The sequence below is a fragment of the Monodon monoceros genome, unplaced genomic scaffold, assembly GCF_005190385.1.
Source record: "Monodon monoceros isolate NGI ecotype Baffin Bay Population unplaced genomic scaffold, NGI_Narwhal_1 Super_Scaffold_19, whole genome shotgun sequence".
NCBI lineage: Eukaryota > Metazoa > Chordata > Mammalia > Artiodactyla > Monodontidae > Monodon > Monodon monoceros.
The window spans coordinates 70091623-70117674 of NW_021703775.1; the positions used below are offsets into that span (position 1 = coordinate 70091623).

General features: G+C 34.5%; 1 protein-coding gene across 1 annotated transcript in view; it reads left to right on the forward strand.

Annotated features, from left to right (window-relative positions):
• Window positions 1-26052, forward strand: part of ATAD2B (ATPase family AAA domain containing 2B) — a 153328-nt gene that overhangs the window by 88605 nt on the left and 38671 nt on the right. Inside the window, exons 19-22 of the mRNA XM_029231486.1 lie at window positions 7898-8083; window positions 19923-20058; window positions 22100-22296; window positions 25817-25976. Coding sequence (XP_029087319.1) covers window positions 7898-8083; window positions 19923-20058; window positions 22100-22296; window positions 25817-25976 — 679 coding nt within the window. The remainder of the gene's footprint in view (window positions 1-7897; window positions 8084-19922; window positions 20059-22099; window positions 22297-25816; window positions 25977-26052) is intronic.

Here is a 26052-nt window from a genome sequence, read left to right on the forward strand (position 1 = left end):
GACATTTGATATCATAGAATAGAAGGATTATTTAATAAATAGTCTTAGAAAACTGGCTGGCTCTATGAAGGGAATAAGAAAAAACAAAACTGGATTTCCTACCTTTTTCTTTAGCCCCCAAATAAATTCTAGATTGTCAGTGGAACTATAAAAGTGTTAGGATAATTCACAAGGTCAGTATATTATCTTGGACATGAGAAAGTATTTAATTTCAAGGCAATGAACGGAAGCCAGGAAACATAAAGATAAGAACAAATTTGACTTTATAAAATTTTAAATTACACATGACAAGAAACTTTCTTTAAATAAGATTAATAGACATAACCTGGTAAAAATTTGTATTTGCAACACATGTCAAGGACAAGTTCCTTACTATACAAAGATATATTAAAATCAGGAAGAAGAAAGAATAACAACCTAATAAAAGAATTGGCAAAATAGGAGCATGACATTTATAGGGAAAAAAAAGTAACAAAAGCAACCAGTAAAAATTTGATAAGATTCTTTACCTTACTTATAAGTGAAAAAAAAAAAAGAAGCATATTAAAGCAGGAAGATGCTATTTTAAAACAACTATCAGGCTTGTAAAAATGAAAAGCTTGATAAACCTAATATTGGAGATATGGGTGCTCATACTTGGTTAGTGGAAATGTAAATTTATTTATTGATTTTGGAGTGTAGTTTGGAACTGTCTTTTAAACTTTCAAGTATCTTTTGACCCAGGAATTTTACATTAAAAAACATTTCCTAAGGAAAAAAAATGTCATGAAGAACCTAGGGGTAAGACAGGAATAAAGACACAGACCTACTAGAGAATGAACTTGAGGATATGAGTAGGGGGAAGGGTAAGCTGTGACAAAGTGAGAGAGTGGCATGGACATATATACACTACCAAATGTAAAATAGATAGCTAGTGGGAAGCAGCCATATAGCACAGGGAGATCAACTCGGTGCTTTGTGACCACCTAGAGGGGTGGGATAGGGAGGGTGGGGAGGGATGGAGACGCAAGAGGGAAGACATATGGGAACATATGTATATGTGTAACTCATTCACTTCGTTATAAAGCAGAAACTAACACACCATTGTAAAGCAATTATACTCCAATAAAGATGTAAAAAAAAAAAAAAGAAACGCTTATTGTTCAAAAAACAAAAAAACATTTCCTAAAGATATATTAGCTATAAGTATTCACTGCTGAATGTACAAGGTTATTCATCAAAGCATTGTGTGTAGAATTACCAAACAAAATAAGACAAAAAGAAACAAACTAAATGTCCTTTTTATGGTGGACTGGCTAAAATATAGTAACAAAGGAATACTAGGAAGTCATTAACAAGATTGAGGTAGATTTACATAGGCTGATAAGGAAAGGTGAAGGAGATACTAGTGAAAAAGCAAGTTGTAAATCTGAGTATGATCTTCTTCATGAAAAAAAAACCTTAAAAATATATGTTCATGTTTATATATAAGTAGAAATATTATCTAAGAATACCCCCAAAAAACTGTTAATAATCTTTGTTTTGGCTTGCGGGAAGGAATTTGGAGGATTTGGGGAATGGATAAACTTTGTCATTTTAGTTTATACTCTGCTCTATGGTTTAGAGTTTTTTGTTTCCTTTTACATGTATACTTGACAGTATCAAACAAACTGAAAGATAAAATCACTTTGAAAGAGGAACATTCTGTCTATAGTTGTTCCTTATGGCTAATGTGTGTGTATATTCACAAACACAATACTGGCTTAATGTTAGGTAAGGAAATATGAAGCACTGTAGTAAACTATGTTGATCTTATTGGAATCCTGGGATTTTTTTTTTCTCTGAATCCTACTTGGCATCATTGGGCTAAATTTGAATTCTGACTGCATGTTCTTTGGCCTCTTTCACATATCTTGGCTTTTACTACTTTTCTGTCATGTTGGTGAGGAGGGTGGAGAGAAGTGTCACTTGGTGGTGGGAAGCAACGAAAACCCTCCATTTATTGTTTTGGTTGTGTTACGTTGCATCTAGTATGTCAAGACATCTCATCTTCTCTGCTTCCACCTATGAGCTTCTGGTTTGGAAGTAGGGCTTATTCTTAAGTGACCACCACCTGGATGTCTAATCTAACAAGGCACTGAGACAGAATTTTGTAGTCATGGTAGCTGAAACTCAGACTTTCTCTGAACACTGACCAGAGACCATGTAAACTGTCACGGTTAATCCCTGATTGTTTGTATTTTAAGTGCATATTAAAAATTATTTATTATAACATAATACTGTCTTTTCTGGAAAATTCTTCATGAAGAGGCTATTATATAATGAAACTGAGGAATTTTTTATTAATTTGTAGAGATTGGTAAGCCTGGGTATAACTAGGTATAAAAGTCCTAGGGAAGAGAGCACATAAGTCAGGTGCTGAAATGCTGGAAAGATAAAAACCCTTCTTTCTATCCTTCTGTTCTGTATTCCCTTTCTTTTCTTCCCTTTTGCTTTACTTCTCTTTGTAGCTAGTCCTTCTATAGGTAGAATCCTCTCTAAATACATGCGGAATATAAGGGTTTGGTCTGTGGCAAGTTATTCTTCTGTGATTTTCTTTTCCCCTGCCTCTAAGATATGTAATATAAATTACGTTGGGTTATTTAATAGTGTAACATGAACACGAAAGGTAGTTTTAAAGGAAAGAAGTCTTAAATCACCTTTAAAGATCTGTATTTATGTGTGTGATAAGATGAAAAGGGGGGAAGGGCCCTACTTCATATTTCTTTATGCCATGGGGACCGTGTTTAATTCTATGCCATTCTTTAAAACATCCACACACAAGCAGATATATGACAAAACTTCTGTTTCTTCTGAATGCCCCAGCTATTGAGTAATATTATCAGTTGCATGAAAAATGGTAGAGGAGTTAGTGACTGCTGTAAGGTTTTCTCATTGTTTCTTTCTTACTTTCTTTTTTTTTTAAATCTTTATTTAGTTATTTGACTGCGCCGGGTCTTTAGTTGTGGCATGCGGGATCTTTGTTGATGTGTGTGGGATCTTTTAGTTGTGGCATGCGAACTCTGAGTTGCAGCATGTGGGATCTAGTTCCCTGACCAGGGGTTGAACCCAGGCCCCCTGCATTGGGAGCACGGAGTCTTAGCCACTGGACCACCAGGGAAGTCCCTCATTGTTTCTTAAAATTTAATGAGCATGAGAATCTCCTGGGGGTGCTTATTAAAATTTCTGATTCCCTGGCACCACACCCAGAGATTCTGATTCATGAAATTTGGGATAAGCCCAGAAATCTGCACTTCAAACATGCATCCCAGTTGTAACTATTCTAGGTTTTCAGTAAACCACACTTTGAAATATAGTACTTTAGCTGATCACTGGACAGTAGTTCGACATTTATAACTGAAACAATTGCCAGAGTTCATAAAGTAACTCTGTGTGTGCGCATGTGTGTATGTATGTTACTGAGCATTTCATAGTCTTCCAAAGGCTCTGGAAGGAGAATGGAAACTGATGTAGCCTGGAAGATTTATGGTTGTCCCAGTAAGTTCACAAGTAATTATTGAACCCTACAACAAAGTCAGAGATGTTAGTATCTGTAGTAAAAGACTTACTGTATTAATACTCTTAAAAAAAAATAGCAACAACTATGAGCCCCCTTACTGACATTTTCATATGTATTTTTTTCCCTCTTGTATTATTTCTACTGCTGATTTAGGAAAAAAGGGATTGATGAGTGTGTTATATTTAATCTTTTTCATTAATACAGAGTTATGATCGAATTGATAAATTTAAATATGGTCTGTTCAAAGCTTTGGAGTTTGGGTACTATACGGTGTTATGAGTAATTTCACATGGTCAGGCATTTTTTGGGGTGAAAATTTTAGTATTTTTTGTTCCCTAGAAAGAAATTGTATCTGGAAATTCTCAGGGGAAATCTGTTTTGGTTATGTGGCATTAAGGAATTACTATACTTACCTATGTGTATACTTTGGATGCTCTTGCTTGTGAAAAAGGATTTCTGGGTTTCTCCATAACAGTCTGTATATACTTTGGATACTCTTGTGTTTGTGCATGTGGGTACACATCTGTGTTTTACCATAGCACATTTTGTTTGTGAATTGTAAACAAATTAAATTATCCTGGCCCAAATTGTATCACATTTACTGAAATTATTGATGTTTTTAGCAACGAAAATATCAGAAAAGGATTTTGGGTGTTTTTAATTTTCAAGAAATGTTGATTTGCATTAAATCCATTGTTCGGAAACTCTAGTATAGTTGCGTTTTATAACAGGCTGATTTTATATGCTTGTAAAGAAATTGAGCTTTTTATTTCTTGAATCCTGAATCTTCAGATCCCAGACAGTGCCTTCTTTTCACAGAGATGCTCAGTAAATCTTAGGTCAATAGAACATAAATGGAGTAAGTGACAAATATAATAAAGTTATCAGTAATGGAGACATATTATTTATTTTAGCAGTTTTGATAGCATGGTTTAAGGAATTAAACTTATTTAAATAGTGCTTTTTAGTTTTTATAAAAATTGAGGACAAATTTAGCCCCCAAGATTTTTCTTTTACCTGTGTTTTATAATTTTAGTACTGTAACGTGACCAAGACAAATTCTGGAAATTCATTGATGACAAAAAGTTGTTTTTCTCATATAGCCCCTTTTAGGAAAGTGAAAGCTGTACTGGCTTGGAGGTTTCTGCTTCAGGTACCTCTGTATTTAAAATTATTCCAGTTTTCAGTTTTTAATGAAAATGGCTTGTTATAGGCTGTATATTCTTCATTTTTTAAAGATACAGTGAATTTTCACGCACTGAACATTTTAATTTGGCATCTAACGTACTGATTTGAAATTTAGCTTTTGAGATAAGGACCCTTATAAATATAGGTGCAGTTTATATTGTTAGTGCTTCCTTGCATGGATACTTCTAATTTCAGTGGCCTGATTTTTGCCTTTCATATCATTAATATTCAGAGAAAGTAGTTTTTGATAGTTTTTAAATAAAGAAACTTAAAAAAAGTTATATAAGGGACTATGATGTCTGGAACAAGAAGAGGCCAGAAATATATTGTTTAAAGAATCAAAATGAACATTCACATACACTGGTGTACGTTCATTTTATTTGTGCAAGAGTGCTGGTCATGTCAGAGGTATTTTGAAACGGTTGGTTCAGTAATTTGGCCTACTGTCTTTTTTTCTCTATAACAGTTTTTCTGTTTTCTACTACACCTTGCACATCCACCAATCCAAGACACCCTGTAGGTGAGTATTTTTCTAGTTATCAAATGGCATCACTTGTTTCCAAGACAGTTGCCGCTTCACTAAAACTAGGCTTTATTTTTCTACTATAAGATATCTGGTTAATTGATTTCACAGAGTGTAACTTATTCCATAACTTCAAAAATTACCAGCAAACTGCTGAGGAGCCGATTTTACATTGTAGAAAAATCACAGTAGGTTTAAACTTTTCTGAATTTTTAAATACTATTCTCAGACTCTATTCTTTTTTGAAATTTCATTTCAAAAACAGGAGAATTAGGACAGCTTGGCTATTTAAAGAAAATATGAAAGTTTATTTTAATATTCTGAGATAACATGGGGTAAGGAATTTAAAAAGGAAACTTGTTTTAGTAGTATTTTTAAATTTTTCTGGAAATTAAGGATGTTTTTCCTTTAAAGGCTTCAGAGAAAATTTTGAAAATATTCCCTGGCTATTGGTATTGCATATAGTTAGATTAATTCTCAGTCCATGTAATTATATATTCATGGACCAGAAAGGCAGAGCCTTTTTATTTTTCTATATTTGTCTTAGACTTTTTTCCTGATTTTTTTTTCCCCTCTAGGTTTTCAAATATAATTTCAAAAGGCTTACTTATAAAGATACTTTCCTAAAGTCTTTGGAAATAAAAAGGTTACTAGAGTATCATTATCATGTTCAGTTTGCTAATTTTGAGAGGTTTGGATGAGAAAAGGAAAGAAATAGAAAAAAAAACCCTTATGTATCTAGTTCAGCCTTGCAGATAAGTTTAAAACACCTACAGTATTGCATTGTTTAACTTCTGGCTCTGTAAAGTTTTTTATTTATTATCACTTAACCTTCTGTTGCTTTGCCGATACTGTGATATTTGCTAGCAGCTAGAGGTTCTCAACACATATAGAAAACCTAACCTACAAATACTAGACTGCAAGGCAGTATTTCATTTTTTAAAAAAGGCATGTTGTCTCATCTCTCCCTGGGCATGTGGTAACTTGCATGGCTGAATTAGGGTAGGTAGTTTTGTGAGGTTTCTCAGTAAGCTGTGTAGTTTGTTACTCTTTTTCATATAATCACCTTTCTCTCCCTGCTGACTTTCCCTAGTTTTATCAGCAACAGGTGTTGGTCAGTGTCTTCCACATACCATGCCTGATTGGGTGGCATGTAATAAAAACATTTTTTTTTTTTTTTTTTTTTGGAATCAAATGCCTCTCTTGCCTTTGTGCTCCTGTGTGGTTCCTTCCTTTTGCCAATATTTATGCTTGTTTTTCTCTTATGAATCTTCTACATGAACTTTGGAAAACAGTAATCCTTGGATTTTCAAGATCCAGGATAAGAGGGTGCGTGTTTGCAGAAAAGGTCAAAATTTGAGAGTCCTGAAGGAGTTGTACTGTACAACTGTTCTGGATTGGTGGATATGCAAATATTAAAGGAAGGGAAGGAGCAAATGTTACTTTTGATGTGAGTGATCATAACATCTACATTTCCGATTTGGGGGAAAATTTTATTTGAGTATCTTTCATCTGGCTTATTATTAAATTGGCAGTACATTTTATTTTACACAGGAGATTTAAAGCTATATAAAATATAGTTTTTAAAAAATTCATGCAAGTGGTAGGCTTATTCTTTAAAGAAAAACAATCCTTTTGAATTTTAGGAATGTTTCTGATAATCCTAATCATTTAAATTATTTGATTCTTATTTCTGTATCTTGTATATTATATAGGTTAATTGAAATGTGTTTAAGAGAAAATAGTAGAGAATTTTAGAAGTAGAGTTCTCAAATTAAATTGAAGAAAGATAGTCATTTTTAACTTATTCTTACGCTCGTTAAAAGTATTTAAGAGATGTCATAATAATCTGTGAGAATTTGTTGATGGGCTGTTGAGCTGTTGTTGACTCTTCTGTAAAGGTCAGTAGTTCTGTTTGACAACTTATTAATAGCCAACCTGGTCTTTATTGACATGTGTTGGCAGATTGTGACTGAAGCTATGGTTAAGACTCTTTTTAACACCTGAGGGAACTTTATTTTCTATTTTCTGAAGTGGGAGTATCTCATAGCTTTTAGCTAATGTATTTATTGTTCTTTAGAGATTAAGGGTATTTTGTGACTATTTTATAGAAGATTGAATTAAGATAATGGGAGGTAAACAAGTGGTTCAGCAGGTAGTTCATTAATTTTAAGCTCTAGGGTGGTACATCTTGGTTAAAATATTTATTTAATTCATATGTTGAGTGATTTTAGCCAGTGTGCACGAACATGTAAGCTATGTCTCTTTTTCTTCTTTGTGCTTCCTGATAATCACTCTTAAGTGGGTGACATATAGGTACATGCTTATCTCTTTATTTGCAGCATATTTTATAGTGGTATTTTGCTTTATTTATATGATAGATAAGTGGAACAATTTGATGCCTTTATACTATTAATATATACTGAATAGGAATAATAAAATAACAAAAAAATACTCCTTTTCTTAGGTGGGGTAAGGGTAGATAGAAGCTGTATGTATGGCTTGTGCATATCTTGAACAGCTTAAATACTGGGGCTGAAAGTAATTATAGTAACAGGCCTGACACATTTAATGTATTTGAGGGTTACTGTGTAGACTTTAGAATAATATCTATTTGAATTTTTAATGCCAGTTCTTTCCTTAATTAGATTTTTCGTGAAGCTCGAAGAACAGTACCTAGTATTGTTTACATGCCTCACATTGGTGATTGGTGGGAAGCCGTCAGTGAAACTGTGAGAGCAACTTTTCTGACTTTGCTACAAGATATACCGTCATTTTCACCCATATTTTTATTGTCTACCTCTGAAACCATGTACAGTGAACTGCCTGAAGAGGTAAGAACTCATTAAATATTTATCTTTTCTTATTATATGGTTTTAAAATAGTTGACGTAAATTTGGCACATTTTAGTTACTATAAAATCAGTACTGTCAAGGTTCATGCCTTGGTTGTACCATTTATTAGCCATGTGACTTAAGTTAGTTAACATTTTAAGTTTCAGTTTCTTTTTTTGGTATGTATTTTGATATATTTCTCAGTGTTGTTGTGAATTTTGAGATAATTCATGCTTAGACCAGACCTCGACATATATAGTACCTACTAAGAAGATCTTAGCTGTATCATCATCAATGCCATTGTAATTATCCTTCTCATTCTTATCATCTGTTAGATTATTTGGTGAGATTTGACCTTTCATCACGTTAAGCTGAAGATTATTATGACTGTGCATATTTTTCAAATCTGACATTTAGCGTTTGAATTCAAATCCAACTCAATAGTAAAGATAAAAATCACAGTTGTTTCAGAAAAAAATTAGATCACTCATGTGAATGAAAAAATTAGTAGATCAACTCATGTGAATGAAATTGATTTTTAAGAAATTATTATAACATTCTGAGCTTACTAGGTTTTGAAATAATCTCCTTTCAAAATGCTTAGAAATATTTTGCCCAGGCAACACAGTTCTTATAAAAAATTTACATGTTTCAAATGCTATAATATAAATCTTGATTACGTAGAATTTTATGATTCAGATTTGTTTTTTTTACCAAGTTCTTTTGTTGTTTAAGCTCTTATTATCTATCTTGTTGCTAAACTGGATTTGTACAACTTACTACTCTTGTTAAGAAAATTATATTAAATGTAGACTAGTTCATTTTTTGCTATTCAGAATCTGATATTATTTGGAGACCATTAATCAAAATATTTTTTATCACAGGGAGCAATATAGTGGAAAGATGTATGTAGTAAGAGTCAGAAAAACCTTGGTATTGACTTACTTGTCTTTTGATTTTGGATAAATATTTGAACCTAGAGTAGCTTCAGTTTCCGCACCTATAAAAACGTGGATAATAACAAGACAGGCTTGTTGGTGTGAGACAATATATGTGAGTTTATTTTGGAAGCTACAGAGCTATAATATGTTTGGTATTATATTAGTATTATAAAGTAAGAATGCACTCGAAATTGATTTAGGAGAGTGGACTGAACCTGGACATAACCTAGGAGCCACTTTTAAAAATTAGATCCTCACTGTCAACTAGTTTTATTATAATTTTATAAAAAATAAAGAAAATTGGGATAATTAAGGGCTCTAGTTAGGAATATATACTTACCTGAAGTTTCCTTATATTGTTTGAAAAATTTGTAAATAAAAGTCTTACTCAACCTGTCTTGATACACAGCAATTTTAATTTTGCCTATTCTTGTTGTCTATTTGCATATGTGATTTTATTGTTTAGTTTTTTAAAAAACTAACATTGCATCTATATATTTTCAATGTTGCTATATTGTTATAATTTTTAGTGGATTCAAAAAGCCTACTGGTGAGTAGGCTTTTTTCATTATTTGTTTACCAATAACCTTAATTAATAGCTAAAATATTAAAAATTTACTAGCATTGAATCCTGAAATTCCAGCCCCCCCCCTTTGTCTTCTGTATTCTTTGCCCTTATTATAGCAAATAGCTACTAAAGCTATCATGGATATTCACATTTGTGGGTGAAGATTATGGGGTTTTTCTTAGACTACTGATTATATAACATTTTATACTAATTGTCCTTAGGAAAGCCTCCTCTGCGCCCAAGGCTTTCATTTTAATTTCAGCTTTGCCATTAGTATATTGCTTTGTTTAGGTCACAGACTGAAATAGTAGTGAATAATGCTTAGCATGTACTGATAAATATTTGGTAAATGAATGAAAAGCATGGAGAGTTGCAGACTGAGTAACTAGGTTAGCAAGGTGCCAGATCTGTGGAAGAAGACATGAAGTAGACAGTGGGTATCAAAAACTAAGTGATTCTAAAAGAAAGAGAGAAATATCCAGTTACTATAGTGTATTTAAGAAAATACAATGGTAAGTTAAAATAACAGTAAGATACAGATTTTAACCTATGAAATAGGCCAAAAAAAAAAGTTGGATAAACTCTCTCCAGGACAGTTCATAGTAATAGATTTAAATACGTCTATTCATTTTAGGTCAGCAATACCATTTATAGGTAAGTAGTTTTTCATAGATAAAAAAGATACAACACAGACAACACAGAAAGTATCATAGCCTTTCTTCATGGACAAACACAAAGATACAGCACAGGCAACACAAAAAGTACAAGAGTATTTATCATAGCCTTTCTTCATCAATTGGAAACTAAATGTCCTAGAGTAGAGGATTGATTATAGTGGATTCCTTCCATGAAATACAATGAGACCATTAAAAATATTGATGTAGAAGACATTTAATGTCATGAAAAGATGTTTGAATGTATTGCTAAAAATTGCAGATATTAAATCAATATATATGGCATTATCTGGGTTTATATAGAAATAATTATATATTAGGTATATAGTCATATATAAAAAACTATATGTAACTATTAATAGAAATGTTAATAGTAATTATCTCTGGGTCTTAAGATTATAGTTATTTTTGTTACCTGTTTTCTAAATCTTCTGTAATAAGTGCTGCTGTTCTCATCAGAAAATAAACCCATTCAGAGATGGAAAGTTTCTCTACTCAATTTTTAAAAACAACACCAAACAAAAAAAATTAGCCATCATGGGACTAATATTAGGGATACAAAAATGTTTTCTTTTTGTGGGACAGAGTGACAACCTCATCTTTTGGAGCCCTTTTAAAATTCTCTTGTAAATGTGTCTTTGTATAGCTCTCCCTTTTTAATCCCAAAGTAAGACAATGCATTGGGATATTGAGAAAAACATTAGAACTTCTATTCATTTTTATTTTTCATATTATCTTAAAAATGTGTGTGTATGTTTCATAATAGAAATAGTAATATTAGTAGAATAGTACGTTTAAGTAAGTATGTATATATAATGGAGGGAGTATTTTTTTAAATTAATTCATTAATTTATTTTTGGCTGCATTGGGTCTTCATTGCTGCGTGCCAGCTTTTCGCTAGTTGCAGAGAACGGGGGCTACTCTTTGTGGTGCACTGTCTTCTCATTGCGATGGCTGCTCTTGTTGCGGAGCATGGGCTGTAGGGGCATGGGCTTCAATAGTTGTGATGCACAGGCTTAGTTGCTCTGCGGCATGTGGAATCTTCCTGGAGCAGGGCTCAAACCCGTGTCCCCTGCATTGGCAGGCGGATTCTTAACCACTGCGGTACCAGGGAAGTTCTTTTTTTTTTTTTTTAAGTATCATTTATTGAGTTTGATATGCACAAGTGTCAAGTCTGGAGGTAGTATTTTCAAATTTTTTTACTGATGAGGCGTTTCATCAAAAAAAAAACAAAACAAAACATTGGAAATCATTGTTCTAGACCAGCTGTTATCAAAGTGTGATCCAAGGACCCTTGTGGGCCCCACAAGACTTTCAGAGGTTTGTCACATTCGTCTTTTTTGTATTTTGCAACTATGTATCTTCTTGAATGTGGGTTTTTTTCATGTATACCAATCAGAGCAACATTACTGTAACAGATTGAATTTCTGCAGAGGCAGAAAATGAGAATCCAGTTGTCTTTTTTTCTTTTTATAAATTTATTATTTATTTTTGGCTGCATTGGGTCGTTGTTTCTTTGCCCCTTGGAGGGAGGGGGTGCTGGGGGGACTACTTTACATTGCGGTTGCGCGGGCTTCTTGTTGCGGTGGCTTCTCTTGCTTAGGAGCACGGGCTCTAGGCGCGCGAGCTTCAGAAGTTGTGGCTCCCGGGTTTAGTTGCTCCTCCGCATGTGGGATCTTCCCCGATCAGGGCTTGAACCTGTGTCTCCTGCACTGGCAGGCGGATTCTTAACCACTGCGTCACCAGGGAAGCCCCAGTTGTCTTTTATTAAGCCAGACATAAGAGAGATTTGAAGAAATGTAAAACAGTGCCACTTTTCTCACTAAATTTTTTTAATATATATAATGTTTTATATTTTGGAAAAATATGTCTTTCAAAAGAATATATATATATATATGTTTTACATTTATTTTATTGAAGTATAGTTGATTTACAGTGTTGTGTTAATTTCTGCTGTACAGCAAAGTGACTCAGTTATACATATATACATTCTTTTTCATATTCTTTTCCATTATGCTTTATCACAGGATATTGAATATAGTTCCCTGTGCTATACAGTAGGACCTTGTTGTTTATACATTCTTTTTTTAAAAAATAAATTTATTTTATTTATTTATTTTTGGCTGCATTGGGTCTTCATTGCTGCACGCGGGCCCTCTCTAGTTGCGGTGAGCAGGGGCCACTCTTCACCGCAGTGCGCAGGCTTCTCATTGCAGTGGCCTCTCCTGTTGCAGAGCACGGGCTCCTGGCGTGTGGTCTTTAGTAGTTGTGGCATGCGGGCTTAGCAGTTGTGGCTCGTGTGCTCTAGAGCGCAGGCTCAGCAGTTGTGGTGCATGGGCTTAGTTGCTCCGCAGCGTGTGGGATCTTCCCGGACCAGGGCTCGAACCCATGTCCCCTGCATTGGCAGGTGGACTCTCAATCACTGTGCCACCAGGGAAGCCCTATACATTCTATATGTAATAGTTTGCATCTACTAATCCCAAACTCCCAATCCAACCCTCTCCCTTGGTAATCACAAGTCTGTTCTCTATGTCTGTGATTCTGTTTCTGTTTAGTAGATAAGTTCATTAAAAGAATATATTTTTTAATGTTAACATGTAATAGGTTTTAAATGAATACATAATTTGGAAGGTTCTTAGTTTTAATTTTTAGTACATAAGTATTGACAGATATAATCCAGATAAGCAGAAGCTCTTTTGGGTTCTTGAATAATTTTTAAGAGTTTAATAAAAGTGTGGAGACCAAAATATTTGAGACTCTCTGACCTTTTTTTTTTTTTTTTTTGCAAAATTCTAGTGTAAGTAAATTTACTTCTGTGGACCCTGAAGACCTTTTCTGAGAATAGTAGGAGAATTTTAGTTGCCATATATGAGAATTGCAAGTTATTTCTCTTCAGGAGAATTAGAAAAAAGAATCAAAGGTTGAGCATAGTAAAGAGACTTTTAAACAAGGAAGCAGATAAAAGTAGAAATATTTGCAGGAAGGAAAGCAGACTTTGGAATTGCACTTAAATTTCTGAAGAGATTCACGGTATGTACTTTGGCATTAAAGTATGGGCAGGCTCAGAATGGTATAATTCAATATTAGAAGTGAATTTTAAAGAAATACCTCTTCAGCTACACTGATGAAAGTAAAGATTACATACAGTATTTTGTCTTCTCTGTATTTCATGTCATTTTGTATCTCTCAGTTTATGGTGGGACCTGGGAGGTAAAAATCAGTAACTTAAGTAGAAACATCAAGTAGGGACATTGAAAACTCAGATAAATGATAATGTATACAAGAGAAATATCTTAGTATTAATTTTTTGGTTGTAAAACAATTTTATGATTTCTTAAAATTTAAGAGGAAGGTGATCCTCCCAAGTTTTTCTTTTCTTTAAATTAAAAACGGTATAGTAAATGAACATGAATTATTACTATTTTAAGGTATGTTAAATACTAATATTTATTTTTACTTGATGGATTGTTTACCTGTTTTGTTTTAAGGAAAGCAAACTTTATTTATGAAAACTATTGTAGATTCATTTCTGACCTTTTCCACACCTTTTCTCTTTGAGATTTTGAGGGGTTTTTTTTGGGTTTGTTTTTTGATTTTGAGGTTTTAAACCATTAATTTTGCCCATTACAGAGGTCACATGGACACTACCTTCAAAACTGGGGGCTAACAATTCTAACATTTTAATAAATGAGGTAAAACAAAAATATTTGCTAATGAAAGAATTGCTGCTATTTTTGCATCTATGTGCCAGGCACTGTGTAGGTTAATCATATATATTATCTAACATATGTTCTTAAACTGTGCTGTGAGAAAAGTATTACTTTCCCATTTGACAGATAAAAAAACTGAGGCCAACAGGGGTAAAGTAACTTGCCTAGGGTTTTACAGCTAGTGGCAGAGCAAGAATTGAACCCAGGTTGGTCTGATTCCAAAGGCTATGCACTTATAATGCCCTGTACTCTTTAAAACTACAGAGAGACAGTTTTTGCATATTGTGATGATTAGGCTGATGAGTGGTTAGGGAAATGGCGTTTTTTTGTTTGTATGTTTGTTTGTTTTTGCGGTACGTGGACCTCTCACTGTTGTGGCCTCTCCTGTTGTGGAGCACAGGCTCCGGATGCGCAGGCTCAGCGGCCATGGCTCACGGGCCTAGCCACTCCGCGGCATGTGGGATCTTCCCGGACCGGGGCACGAACCCATGTTCCCTGCATCGGCAGGCGGACTCTCAACCACTGCGCCACCAGGGAAGACCGGGAATGGAGTTTTGTATTCATCACGTTAAGATCATTGTTCATTCATCGAAAATGTATTGCCTGTTTTGTGCAATGTAATGTAATTTATTTAAGACAGTGTCTGTTTTCTTTACTCTTCCATTCACAGTGTCTAACTGCCTAACACAGTTTCTACACACACACACACATACACACACACACACAATACTCACACATAGATGCATGTATACACGTACATATTTCTAGTACAGTATCTTCATTGAATGAAATAAAATAGGCGAAAATTCAGATAGCCACTGTTCTCTAAGAATTTAAGGTTTAGAGGGAGGGGAGATCTGGAAAAAATAATACAGTAGGAGAAGTGCTATAATAGTAGAATATATAAAAGCATGATCCATAAAAGAAAAAAATTGATATGGTAAACTTTATCACAATTAAAATCTTTTATTCTTTAAAAGACACCATCAAGAAAATGAAAAAAAAAACCCAACAAATCACGGACTGGGAGAAAATATTTCAAATATATCAAATCACATATCTGGTAACACTTATATCCAGAATGTATTAAAAATTCTTTCAGCATAATAATAAGACTAAGTCAAATGATTTTCGATAAGTGTGAATACCATTCATCAGGAAAAAAGATGGTCCTTTCAACAAATGGTGCTGGAAAACTGGATGTTCACATACAAAAGAAATGAAATTCGACTTTTTTCTTATACTGTATGCAAAAATTAACTCCAAGTGGATTGAAGAACTAAACATAAGACCTAAAACTATAGGAACTTCCCTGGTGGCACAGTGGTTAAGAATCCGCCTGCTGGGCTTCCCTGGTGGCGCAGTGGTTGAGAGTCCGCCTGGCGATGCAGGGGACACGGGTTCGTGCCCCGGTCTGGGAAGATCCTACATGCCGGCAGTGGCTGGGCCCGTGAGTTATGGCTGCTGAGCCTGCGCGTCCGAAGCCTGTGCTCCACAATGGGAGAGGCCACAACAGTGGGAGGCCCATGTACCACAAAAAACACAATAATTCACCTGCCAATGCAGGGGACACAGGTTTGAGCCCAGGTCTGGGAAGATCCCACATGCCACGGCGCAACTAAGCCCACAAGCCACAACTACAAAGCCCGTGTGCCGCAGCTACTGGAGCCCACGTGCCTAGAGCCCGTGCTCCGCAACAAGAGAAGCCACTGCAATGAGAAGCCTGCGCACCACAACAAAGAGTAGCCTTCGCTCGCTGCAACTGGAGAAAACCCACACACAGCAATGAAGACCCAGCACAGCCAAAAATAAATAAATAAACAATTTTTTTTAAAAAAACAAAAAACCTAAAACTATAAAACCCTTAGGAAAAAACATAGGGGAAAAGCTCCATGACATTGGATTTGGCAGTGATTTCTTGGATGAGACACCAAAAGTACAGGTAACAGAAAAAATAGATAAATTGGACTTCATCAAAAATAAAACTATTAATAGATTGAAAAGACAATACATTGAATGGGAGAAAATATTTGCAAATCATATATCTGATAAGGGGTTGATACCCAGAGCGTATAAAGAACTCCTACAACTCAGCAACAGAGAAAACCCCAAACAGCTAGTTCAAAAATGGGCAAAGTACTTAAATAGATTTTCTCCAAAGATGATAGATGGCAATAAAGCACATGAAAAGATGCTGAACATCACTAATCATTATGGAAATACAAATCAAAGCCACAATGAGATATCACTTTATACCCAATAGGATGGCTACTGACATAAAAACAGAAAATAACAAGTGTTGGTTAGGATGTGAGGGAATTGGATCCCTTGCTGCATTGCTGATGGAAATATAAAATTGTGCAGCCTCTGTTGAAAATAAATGGTTTGGTGTGGTGATTTCTTAAAGAATTAAACAAAATTACCATATGATCCAGCAATTGTATTTCTGGGTATATACCCAAAAGAAGTGAAAGCAGGGATTCAAACAGATGTTTGTATACCCATGTTCTTAGCAGCATTACTCACAGTAGCCAAAAGATAGAAATCAGCAGATGAATGGATAAACATAATGTGGCATATACATACAGTGTAACATTATTTAGCTTTTAAAAAGAAGGAAATTTTGACACATTCTACAAGAGTAACTACAGCATGGGTAAACCTTAGGACATTATACTAAGTGAAATAAACCAGTCACAAAAGGACAAATATTGTATGATTCCTCTTATACAGGGTTCCTAGAGTAGTCAGATTCGTAGAGATAGAAAGTAGAATGGTGGTTGACAGGACCTGGGGAAAGGGAGAGTGTAGGGAGTTAATGTTTAATGGGTAGAGTTTCAGTTGGGGAGGATGGAAAAGGTTTGAAGGTAGATAGGTAGTGATGACTGCACAACCATGTGAACACACTTAATGCAACAGGCTGTACAATTTAAAAATATTAAAATGGCAAATTTTTTTATGACCATTTTACCACAAATTTTAAAAGAAAACTACAATTTAAAAATGGGCTAAAGAGTTGAATAGGCATTTTACCAAAGACTATATATATTCTTAGGGTAATAAGCATGAGAAAAGATTCTCAATATCATTATTCATTCAGGAATGAGATACTACTGCACACCCAACTAGGATAGCTATAATCACAAAGACAGACAACACCAAGTGTTGACAAGAATGTAGGAAACTTGAATCCTTGTGTATTGCTGGTGGAATTGTAAAATGGTATAGCCACTTTGGAAAAGTTGGCAGTTCTTAAGGTGTTAGACATAAACTTATGATACGACTCAGCATTTCCACTCCTAGGTAACTACTGCAGAGAAATATAAACATATGTTCACACAAAAACTTGCACGCCAGTGTTCCTTCTAGTATTGTTAATCATGGTGGAAATAACCCAAGTATTTATTAATTGGTGATTGGCAAAACAAAATGTCGTGTATATACATAGAGTGAAATGTTATTCAGCAATAAGTGGAGTGAACTACTGATACATTCTCCAGTGTGGGTGAGCCTCAATATATTATGCTAAAAGTGAGAGAAACTGGACACAAAAGACTACCAATTCTATGATATGCAATTTCTAGAAGAGACAAATTTCTGGACACAGAAACCAAATCATTGGTTGTCAGCTGGGAGTGTAAGTGTGGATGGACTGCAAATGGGCACCAGGGAACTTCTTGGAGGTAATGGAAATATTCTAAAACTGACCTGCGATGGTTGCACAGCTGAATTAACTCACTAAAAATTATTGAACTTAAAAAAAGTTTAATGAGAGATAGTGGAAGGTATGTCTAAGTTTATCTGGGAAAGTCAGAGAAAGCATCACCCAGAAAGCACTGGCTTGAGTGGAGAGTTAAAAAAAAAAACAGTTTAGGAAAGAGTGAATAGCGCGTATAAAGACTGTTGTGAACCAGTGTGAAAGAGAACATGATTCGTTCAGGGAATTATATGAGGTTTGTCTTGTTGCAGTATGAAGTTTGAGGCTGGGAATGTCAGAAGATAGGAGTGAATTTAAAGAAAAACAAGCTGTTGGTAATAATCAGGAAGGCTGATATCAGGGGGATTATTGTAGACTTGCTCTTGGTATGCTTTTACATTTACCAGGTTCAACACAATGTTGAAAAATGATCAGAAGGAGGAATATTTAAAACTGAAATTAAATGTTTTACTACCCTTAAACAAAATCCTGGTACTTCTAGGGTATTGTGTTCTGTTTATTTTTCAAGACCCAGTTAATGTTAGCATTTTCTGCTATATCTTATCTAATGCCTCTTCACCCATGCCCCTTGCAGGGTCTCCTCTGTTTCACTACCTCTGTTATAACACTTCTGACATGGTATCATAATGCTTTCTTATGAGACTGAAGAGACTTGACAGCAGGAAGTAAGCCTGTTTTCTTCAAGTTTTTAACTGCAGTGTTTGGCATGATATTTGACACGTGATGGATGTTCAGTGGTAAATTTGCTTGCCAGAACTTTCAAGGGAAGGCCAGCAAAGTATAGATCGAAGAATTGGAGGGGTTTTTACATAAAGGTAGTCTTCAAAGAAAATATCGGAAGGTCACAAGGTGAAATTTTATGTAAACTCTTTAAGGATTTGGCTTTGGGTTGACGTAAATAATTTCCCATCTAAATATTGAATTCTGATGGCTACTTTTCATTGTCTCTTCTCTGTCTTAGGGTTTTAGAGTTAGAAAAGACCTTTAGAGCTTATATAATCTAGTCTTCTCTATTTATTCACTTTGTGACCTCAAGCCAGTTACTTAAACCTTTCCAATCCTAGGTTTTTTCATCTGTAAAATGAGGGACTCCCTATGTACCTACCTCATTGTTACAAAGATTAAAATAATATTTAAGTAATTCTTCATTTCACAGTCTGCAATTCAGTAAGTGGCTAGACGTAAAAAATTGAATGGACTGTCCAAAGTTTACCAGAAATATGTACCTATATTTGGGCTAGAATCTGATGTTTTAAATTTTAATCCAGTATTTCCACACTGTCATGGTTGGTACTTATTTCCATATTAGTGACCTTTTCCCTTTTTTATTTGCAGTTTCCAATTTGATGTGGTCTGGGTAACAAAATGACAAGCTTTATTCATTCAGTATATGCTTATTAAGCATTGCTAGGTACCAGGCATGGTGGTAGGTATAGGAAAACAGATGAGTTCTGTTCTCAGGGAGTTCAGTATCTTGAAGTAGGAAACAGACCTTCTAGGAAAACATATGAATTAAATAAAGTGTATCAACAAATGTGGATGATGTAAAGAGGATTTAAACAGCATATCTTGCAAGGGGGACATCTGGGGTCAGAGTCTTTATAGAGCAGGTGAACAAAGGAGAGGTGGCAATTACTAACTGGAAGGAGTTGAGGGATATGAGCGTGACTGGCTTAATTTTGCTTGGGAGTTTTGCATGGAAGGTGGTGTCATTGTGGAGCATTCTTTGGTGAGATCGAAGGTATAGTTTTTCTGCAATGAAATCAGGATTCCAGAGGATACAGAGGAATAGACTTAGTAGGGAAAGAGCCCAGGAAGGGAAGTTAGTGGATAGGAAGCACACAGAAACCGCTTAAGATAAGGCAATGTTGTTAGCATCCTCCCAGCTCTCTATTGTAAATAGGTTGTAGATAATTACTTTTCAGCTCTTATGCAACAGCTCTTTGAGATTGTTGCCATCTGACTATTACAATCAGCTATCCTTTTTTATATTATAGTATAATTTATTAATGACTTGAGCAACTGGATCATTCTTTCATTCTTGTTTATTCCATGAGGTTGAACCTCTCAACAGCATAGGCTAAGACTAGGTTAACCTTAACCACGCATGAATGTTCAATGAACATTGAAAATGGTACCGAAGTTGAAGAAATTATAATTTGGTATAATATGTAAGCTTTTAATTCTCTAAATATTTAATGTCTTTGTGTGTGTGTGTATGTGTGTAGGTTAAATGTATCTTTAGAATACAGTACGAAGAGGTCTTGTATATTCAAAGGCCTATTGAAGAGGACAGAAGAAAGTTTTTCCAAGAACTGATTCTCAATCAGGCCTCAATGGCTCCACCACGAAGGAAACACACTGGTAAAGTTCCTAAAGCCTTTAGGAAAATGGGTGGGTTGGAGTTAAGAGATACCCTATCTTGGAGTCATCTTTTTAAAAAACCCACTTCTTTGTGGAAATGAAGACAGTTTTTCAGGTTTTGTTTAACTTTAGATGAACACATGTGGAAGTGGCCATTGTGTTTACCTGACTTGAGGAGATTGGGAAGTACAGCCTCATTGTTAAACCTTTACTAATGAGTGACTGTTTATGTAGTCTCCTTATCACTTCAGTCCAGATGCTCTGGTAGATTTCACATTCTGAGGCTCAAAAAGTCATAGAAAGTCTTTGGTTCTGCTGTGTTTTAGTCACTTTAAGTACTAAGGACTCGAACTATCAGGTTGTGAACAGCAGGTGTTGTGCTTATTGCTTTCTGGGCCAGGGTAGTTTTGTTGGGCCAAGAACTGGTTAGAACATTTGCCTTTTCTGGTTTATCTTATTTATTGATTGATTTTTCAAATATTTATTGAGCACCTATTATGTTAGATATATTATGCTAGGCACATGGAAATCTATCATGGCTTTCTTTAAGCATTAGAGTTTTCTTGGATTTGGGCCTAATAGCATTAAGAGGGGCCTCAAAATTAGATTTTCAGTCCCCTGACTTAAGTAAGGACTGCATGCTAAGTCATTCAAAAGAGAGTTTCTTTTCCTAATACTAAAGGTGCAAAAAGATAAGATCCCCTTGCTTAATCTTTCATCCTCTTCTAGAAAATAGCACTCCTGTTTGTTAAAAAAAAATTTAAGCCTCTTTCTTTTTGTTCTGCTTTTTATGTTTCTCGTAGCTGTTCTTATAGGATATTAAATACATTTCCCATCCCTGCCAACTCCTTGCTTTTTCATACTTCTTTGTTTTCCAGTGGTTATATTATCCAATACTTTGTTTTTCAGTGCCTATATTATCCAATACTTTAATAATTTTATTGTCCTTTAGTGGCTCCTTTTCACATTTTCTCAGTGCTTTTAAGATGAACATCTATCAAATGACTACAGCTGTGGGGTTTTCCCCACAGAAACTTTGGAATATTCAACATGGAAGTTATACCTTCTGATTATTGGTTGTTGCCTTCTGTTAATCTAAATAACAGCATTTAAAATATTTCATTATTAAAATGATTCATTTTAATAAAGTATCTTGCATGTTCCTAGTCATATTTTAGTCCCGTAGATCTGAATTTTCTATGTTAAGGCTGAACATAATTCTTTTTCTTTTTGAGTTGCTCCTGTTGACTTTCATTTTTCATCTTAGGGGCTATTTAGAAATTGGTGAGAATACTTAGGATTTTAATCCTGAGCTTCAGTGTGATATCAGGAAAATCTTTTAAGGAATTAGCACCATGGTTAGGCAAGTTAATACTTTACCTTCTAAGAAGATGTTTTGTTTGTTTTACAGTAGATAGTGAATACCATAGATTTCATATATCACACTTAAGCCTGGGTTTTCCATCTTCTTCATGTCTTTGGGATTCTTTTTTTAGTTACTACTTTTTTTTTTTTCCACTCCCTGCTGGTGCCATTTACTATCCCAACTGTGTTGTAGTAAGAAAATGAGGGTAGGAGACTTGTCTAAAATTAGAAGTCTTTGGGAATGGGAAAGATCAAAGAATTATTCTTTGCCCGTTTAAATTTCATGCATATAAGGCAACCTCATTTTGAGAAACAGTCTTTAAATAAGGTTGACTTCAGCAAATCAGTATACAAGTACTTCACCTGAAGATATTTATGTTGATTTGAAATCTTTTTCTTAAAGTTGTGTGTAAATAATATCTCAGAATCAAATTATTTAAAATCATATCATTTGTGCTTTAAAGACATCCTGTTGTAAGTTATTTTATAAAAGTAAAGCTATTCCCTAATGTACTTCTGGTTTCCATTCAAATTTTTACCTGCTGAATTCACATGGTTCACATGTATTTGGAATTCTCCTTTTCTTAAAAAAACATTTTGAGAGAGTGTCAGAAAAGTAATTGAGGTCCTGACCCTGCCATGTTGGAATCTTAACATTTTCTTATACTTTCTTTAGGTCTTTGTGCTATGGAAGTTCTTCCACTTGCACTACCTTCTCCACCTCGTCAATTATCAGAATCAGAAAAAATTCGGATGGAGGACCAGGAGGAAAATACTTTAAGAGAGTTGCGGTTGTTTCTCAGGGATGTAACCAAGAGGCTGGCCACAGATAAACGCTTTAACATCTTCAGCAAACCGGTGGATATTGAAGAGGTCTTGTTTCAGTAGTGTGCAAACAGTGAAGTTGAACTGGCTAAAAGAAAAAAATGTTGACATCTTTTTTTGGAAGGAAAAAAACAAAGGCATGGATGAATATTACCCCTAGCCTGTAAAATTTTAATCCATGTGATAACTACCAATGTCATCAGCAAACATCTGGTGACTTTTGGATGAAATTAATGACAATTTGTATATGTCCTCTTGATTAGTATTGATCTTTGTGATCTCCTACTCTTCATTTAAGAAGAGGATTAAAAGTTACTTTAGTGAAATGTCCATACTAGACTATTTTTATTCCAGGATAAATCCTGCTCTCCAAAAGAATATTGGTATTAACCAATCAATAACAATTAAAATTGGCATTTCCCAAATTGTGTATACCTTACTGAAAGAGGTAGCTAAGAAACCTGAAATCTGTCTTTCATATTTTGGAAATGTCTGTGACTAAGATGCTGTATGAGGTTATAAGCACAGCCTGTTATTTTTCTCTCCAAGAATTTTCTCTGCTCCGAGTGGAAAATTTCTCACTTCCTATGTGTATTGTTTTGTGTCCTTGTGGGAGCATGGTTTGTGATGATGAGAAAAGAAATTTTCCATTTGGAATCTACTATAATACTGTAGAATAAATTTTATTTTGTTTTGTTTTATCCTGGGATAATATAGTGTGTGGATGCACATAATGCAGTCTTTACTGGCATTCTTCTTATAGTTCAGACTCCATGTTTGAACAGCTTTGGTGTTTTTAGTTTTAATTTTTTTCTTCATCTTTTTTTACATTTGAATTATGAAGTGATGCAGAGTTTAATGTTGTGTCCTCGTTGTGAAATCTGTACTCTTGGATCAGAGCAGATTCCTTTGGAATCATTACCTCATCTATGCCTGTGAGCTAGCATTATGTTTTTTCCCCTTGGAAAACCTGAAAATATCTATTCCCCCCACCTCCCCTTTTTGGGAATAAAGGGACTGTGTTTAATTTTATTTGTATGTTTATCCACAATACACAGTTTTAGCCATTTGATCCTTTCAGCAGCCCCACAAGGTCATTATTATGTTGCAGTTGAAGAAACTGAGGCTTATTGGCAAGTGACGCAGCCAGCACTCAATGTTTCTTAAAATTCGAAGTCCACATTCTTTATATCACAGCTGTCAATCTTTTTCTACTGGAATAACAGGACTTGCCTATTTGCTCTTGCAATTAATACATATTTTATATTCGTGAAGCATATTTTTTCCCTCGTGGTATTTTCAGAAAGTCTTAAAACCATCAGCCCACTTTAAAGATTGTTACAAATTTTTATTTCAAATTGGGTATGAGAACTCTGACACTTAATTGATAAGGACTTGCCCCCAAGTCAGCCTCCTATGCTGGGAGTGAACCAGTTTTGCCTTTGTCCAGGAAAACTTTTTCTGTCTAACCAGAAGAGATTGTCAGATTTCAAATGCCATCTGTGATAGACTGAAAGTTTTATAAATGATGGTAAGGCAGTGGGAGGGGATAGAAGATGTTGGTCAGTTAAAACTTTAATTTTAGGGTGATGTTTTCTCTTTTTCCTTTTTTTCTTTTTCAGATTCATTTTGCTACTGCTTCTTTGTTTACTTTTAAGGCTGAAAACTTAGGGGTCTCTGGGACAGATAGAGAGGGGAAACTAAGATAACATTTTGATAACCTAAAACACAAAAACTTGTATTAAAGTAATGAATTTGAAATGTCTAAAAACTTTATCAAATTCCAAAGCAAATTGCAGAGGAAACAAAAGTTTAGAAAATAAGTGTTGAATTTAAATAAGCATAGGTGCTAAAATTTTATGGTCTTTAGTAATATAAATTTTTATAGTGCAAAAGTTTATAAAATGTTTTCCACGTGTACACAATACATGTCAATTGTCAGAGCCAAGGATCCAACTAATACCTTCTGAACTGTTCCTTGTTGAGTATAGCTCCACTGTCTCCCCTATAAGGAGATTGGTTGGCTTTTTAGCTCCTAGAGAATGAAAAATAAATTAAAACATGCACACACATCTACCTAAAAATTTAAAAACATATAAATAATATGTATGTATATATATATGCATATGTTTTTGTATATGCATATATGTGTATTTATTCATATGAATATATATTCAGTATGTAAATTTTTAAAAAGGCATCAGTGGACTGCACTGGTGGTCCAGTGGTTAAGGCTCCATGCTCCCAATGCAGGGGGCATGAGTTTGATCCCTGGCTGGGCAAGATCCCACATGCCGAGGCCAAAAAAAAAAAAATCCCCAAAAAGCATCAGTGCCATCTGCAATGGAGAAAACTAGCCTTTAGTTTCATAGAACAGAAATTACCCTATTCCCAGAATTTGGTCCCGGACTAATTAGACATTTCTAAGACTGTGTTTATGTCAGACCTGATTACTTGATTTGAGATTTGCATTAAGGAAGACAATACAGTCATACACATCTTGGAGATATTGTGGGTTCAGTTCTAGACCACTGCAGTAAAGTGAATATTGCAATAAAGTGAGTCACATGAATTCTTTGGTTTCCCAGTATATATAAAAGTTATGTGGACACTATACTGTAGTCTTCTTTAAGTATGCAATGGTATTATGTCTACAAAAAATGTACATACCTTAATTAAAAAATACTTTATTGCTAAAAAATGCTAACCATTATCTGACAACACAGGGTTGCCACAAACCTTCAATTTCTAAAAAAATGCAATATCTGCAAAGCGCAGTAAAGGCAAGTGCAAATAAAACAAGGTACACCTGTGGATATATAGGTTGGAAGAGCTTTCTTATTGGTCAAATGATACAAAACATACAATTTATTGGGCAGTCATGACCAATATCTCTATTTTGGGTTATCTCCCAGAAAATCACACTGAGCAAAATGTATTTTTTGCTTGTAGATTTGTTTATATTTAGGGACAAGGCCAGTAAATTTTTTCTAGTCATGAAAGCAATACTTACTTTTGTTATACAGTTGACTCAGAATGTTTGTAATGAATCCAAAGGAGCAGAAAACTCTTTCCATGAAACGATTCATCCTGGAAAACTGAAAAAGACAGACCGATAATTTTTTTGTTTAGAGATTTTAAAGAGATTTACCCGAGAACATCTCTAATAATAAGAAAAAAAATCTGTGTTTCTTTTTATTTTCCTTAAAAAATTCTTTTCTTGAGGTAACATTTATTGATGCTTATTGGGTATTTTTACCAATACATTTTCTTCTCAGGTGTATCCAAAGGATTAAAAAAAAAAAAAGGCTGACAGTTTGTTTCATATTTCAAGATGAGAAACTTTTCAGAGTTGATTTAGATGTGACTTGAAACTGAAGCTTTTCATGGAAAGTATGACATAGTATCTTTAGTGGCATAAATTGCTCTATAATTTTATCCTTATCTGTAGTTATTTCCTAGATATCTAGATTTAATTTTAAAATAACTGTATGGTTTTGTTTTATGTTTTTATGAGTAGATTATATGAAATATCAGAAGTAATTTTCATTAAAATATCCTGTTTTAGGTTTCAGATTATCTTGAAGTAATCAAGGAACCAATGGATTTATCAACAGTAATCACTAAAATTGATAAGCATAATTACCTGACTGCTAAGGATTTCCTGAAAGATATTGACCTCATCTGTAGCAATGCTTTAGAGTACAATCCAGATAAGGACCCAGGAGGTAAGGATGCACTGGGCAAGGTTGACTTTGGTGATCAATGAGAAGATAGTTTAAAATTTAAATAAAGCTTGCCTAT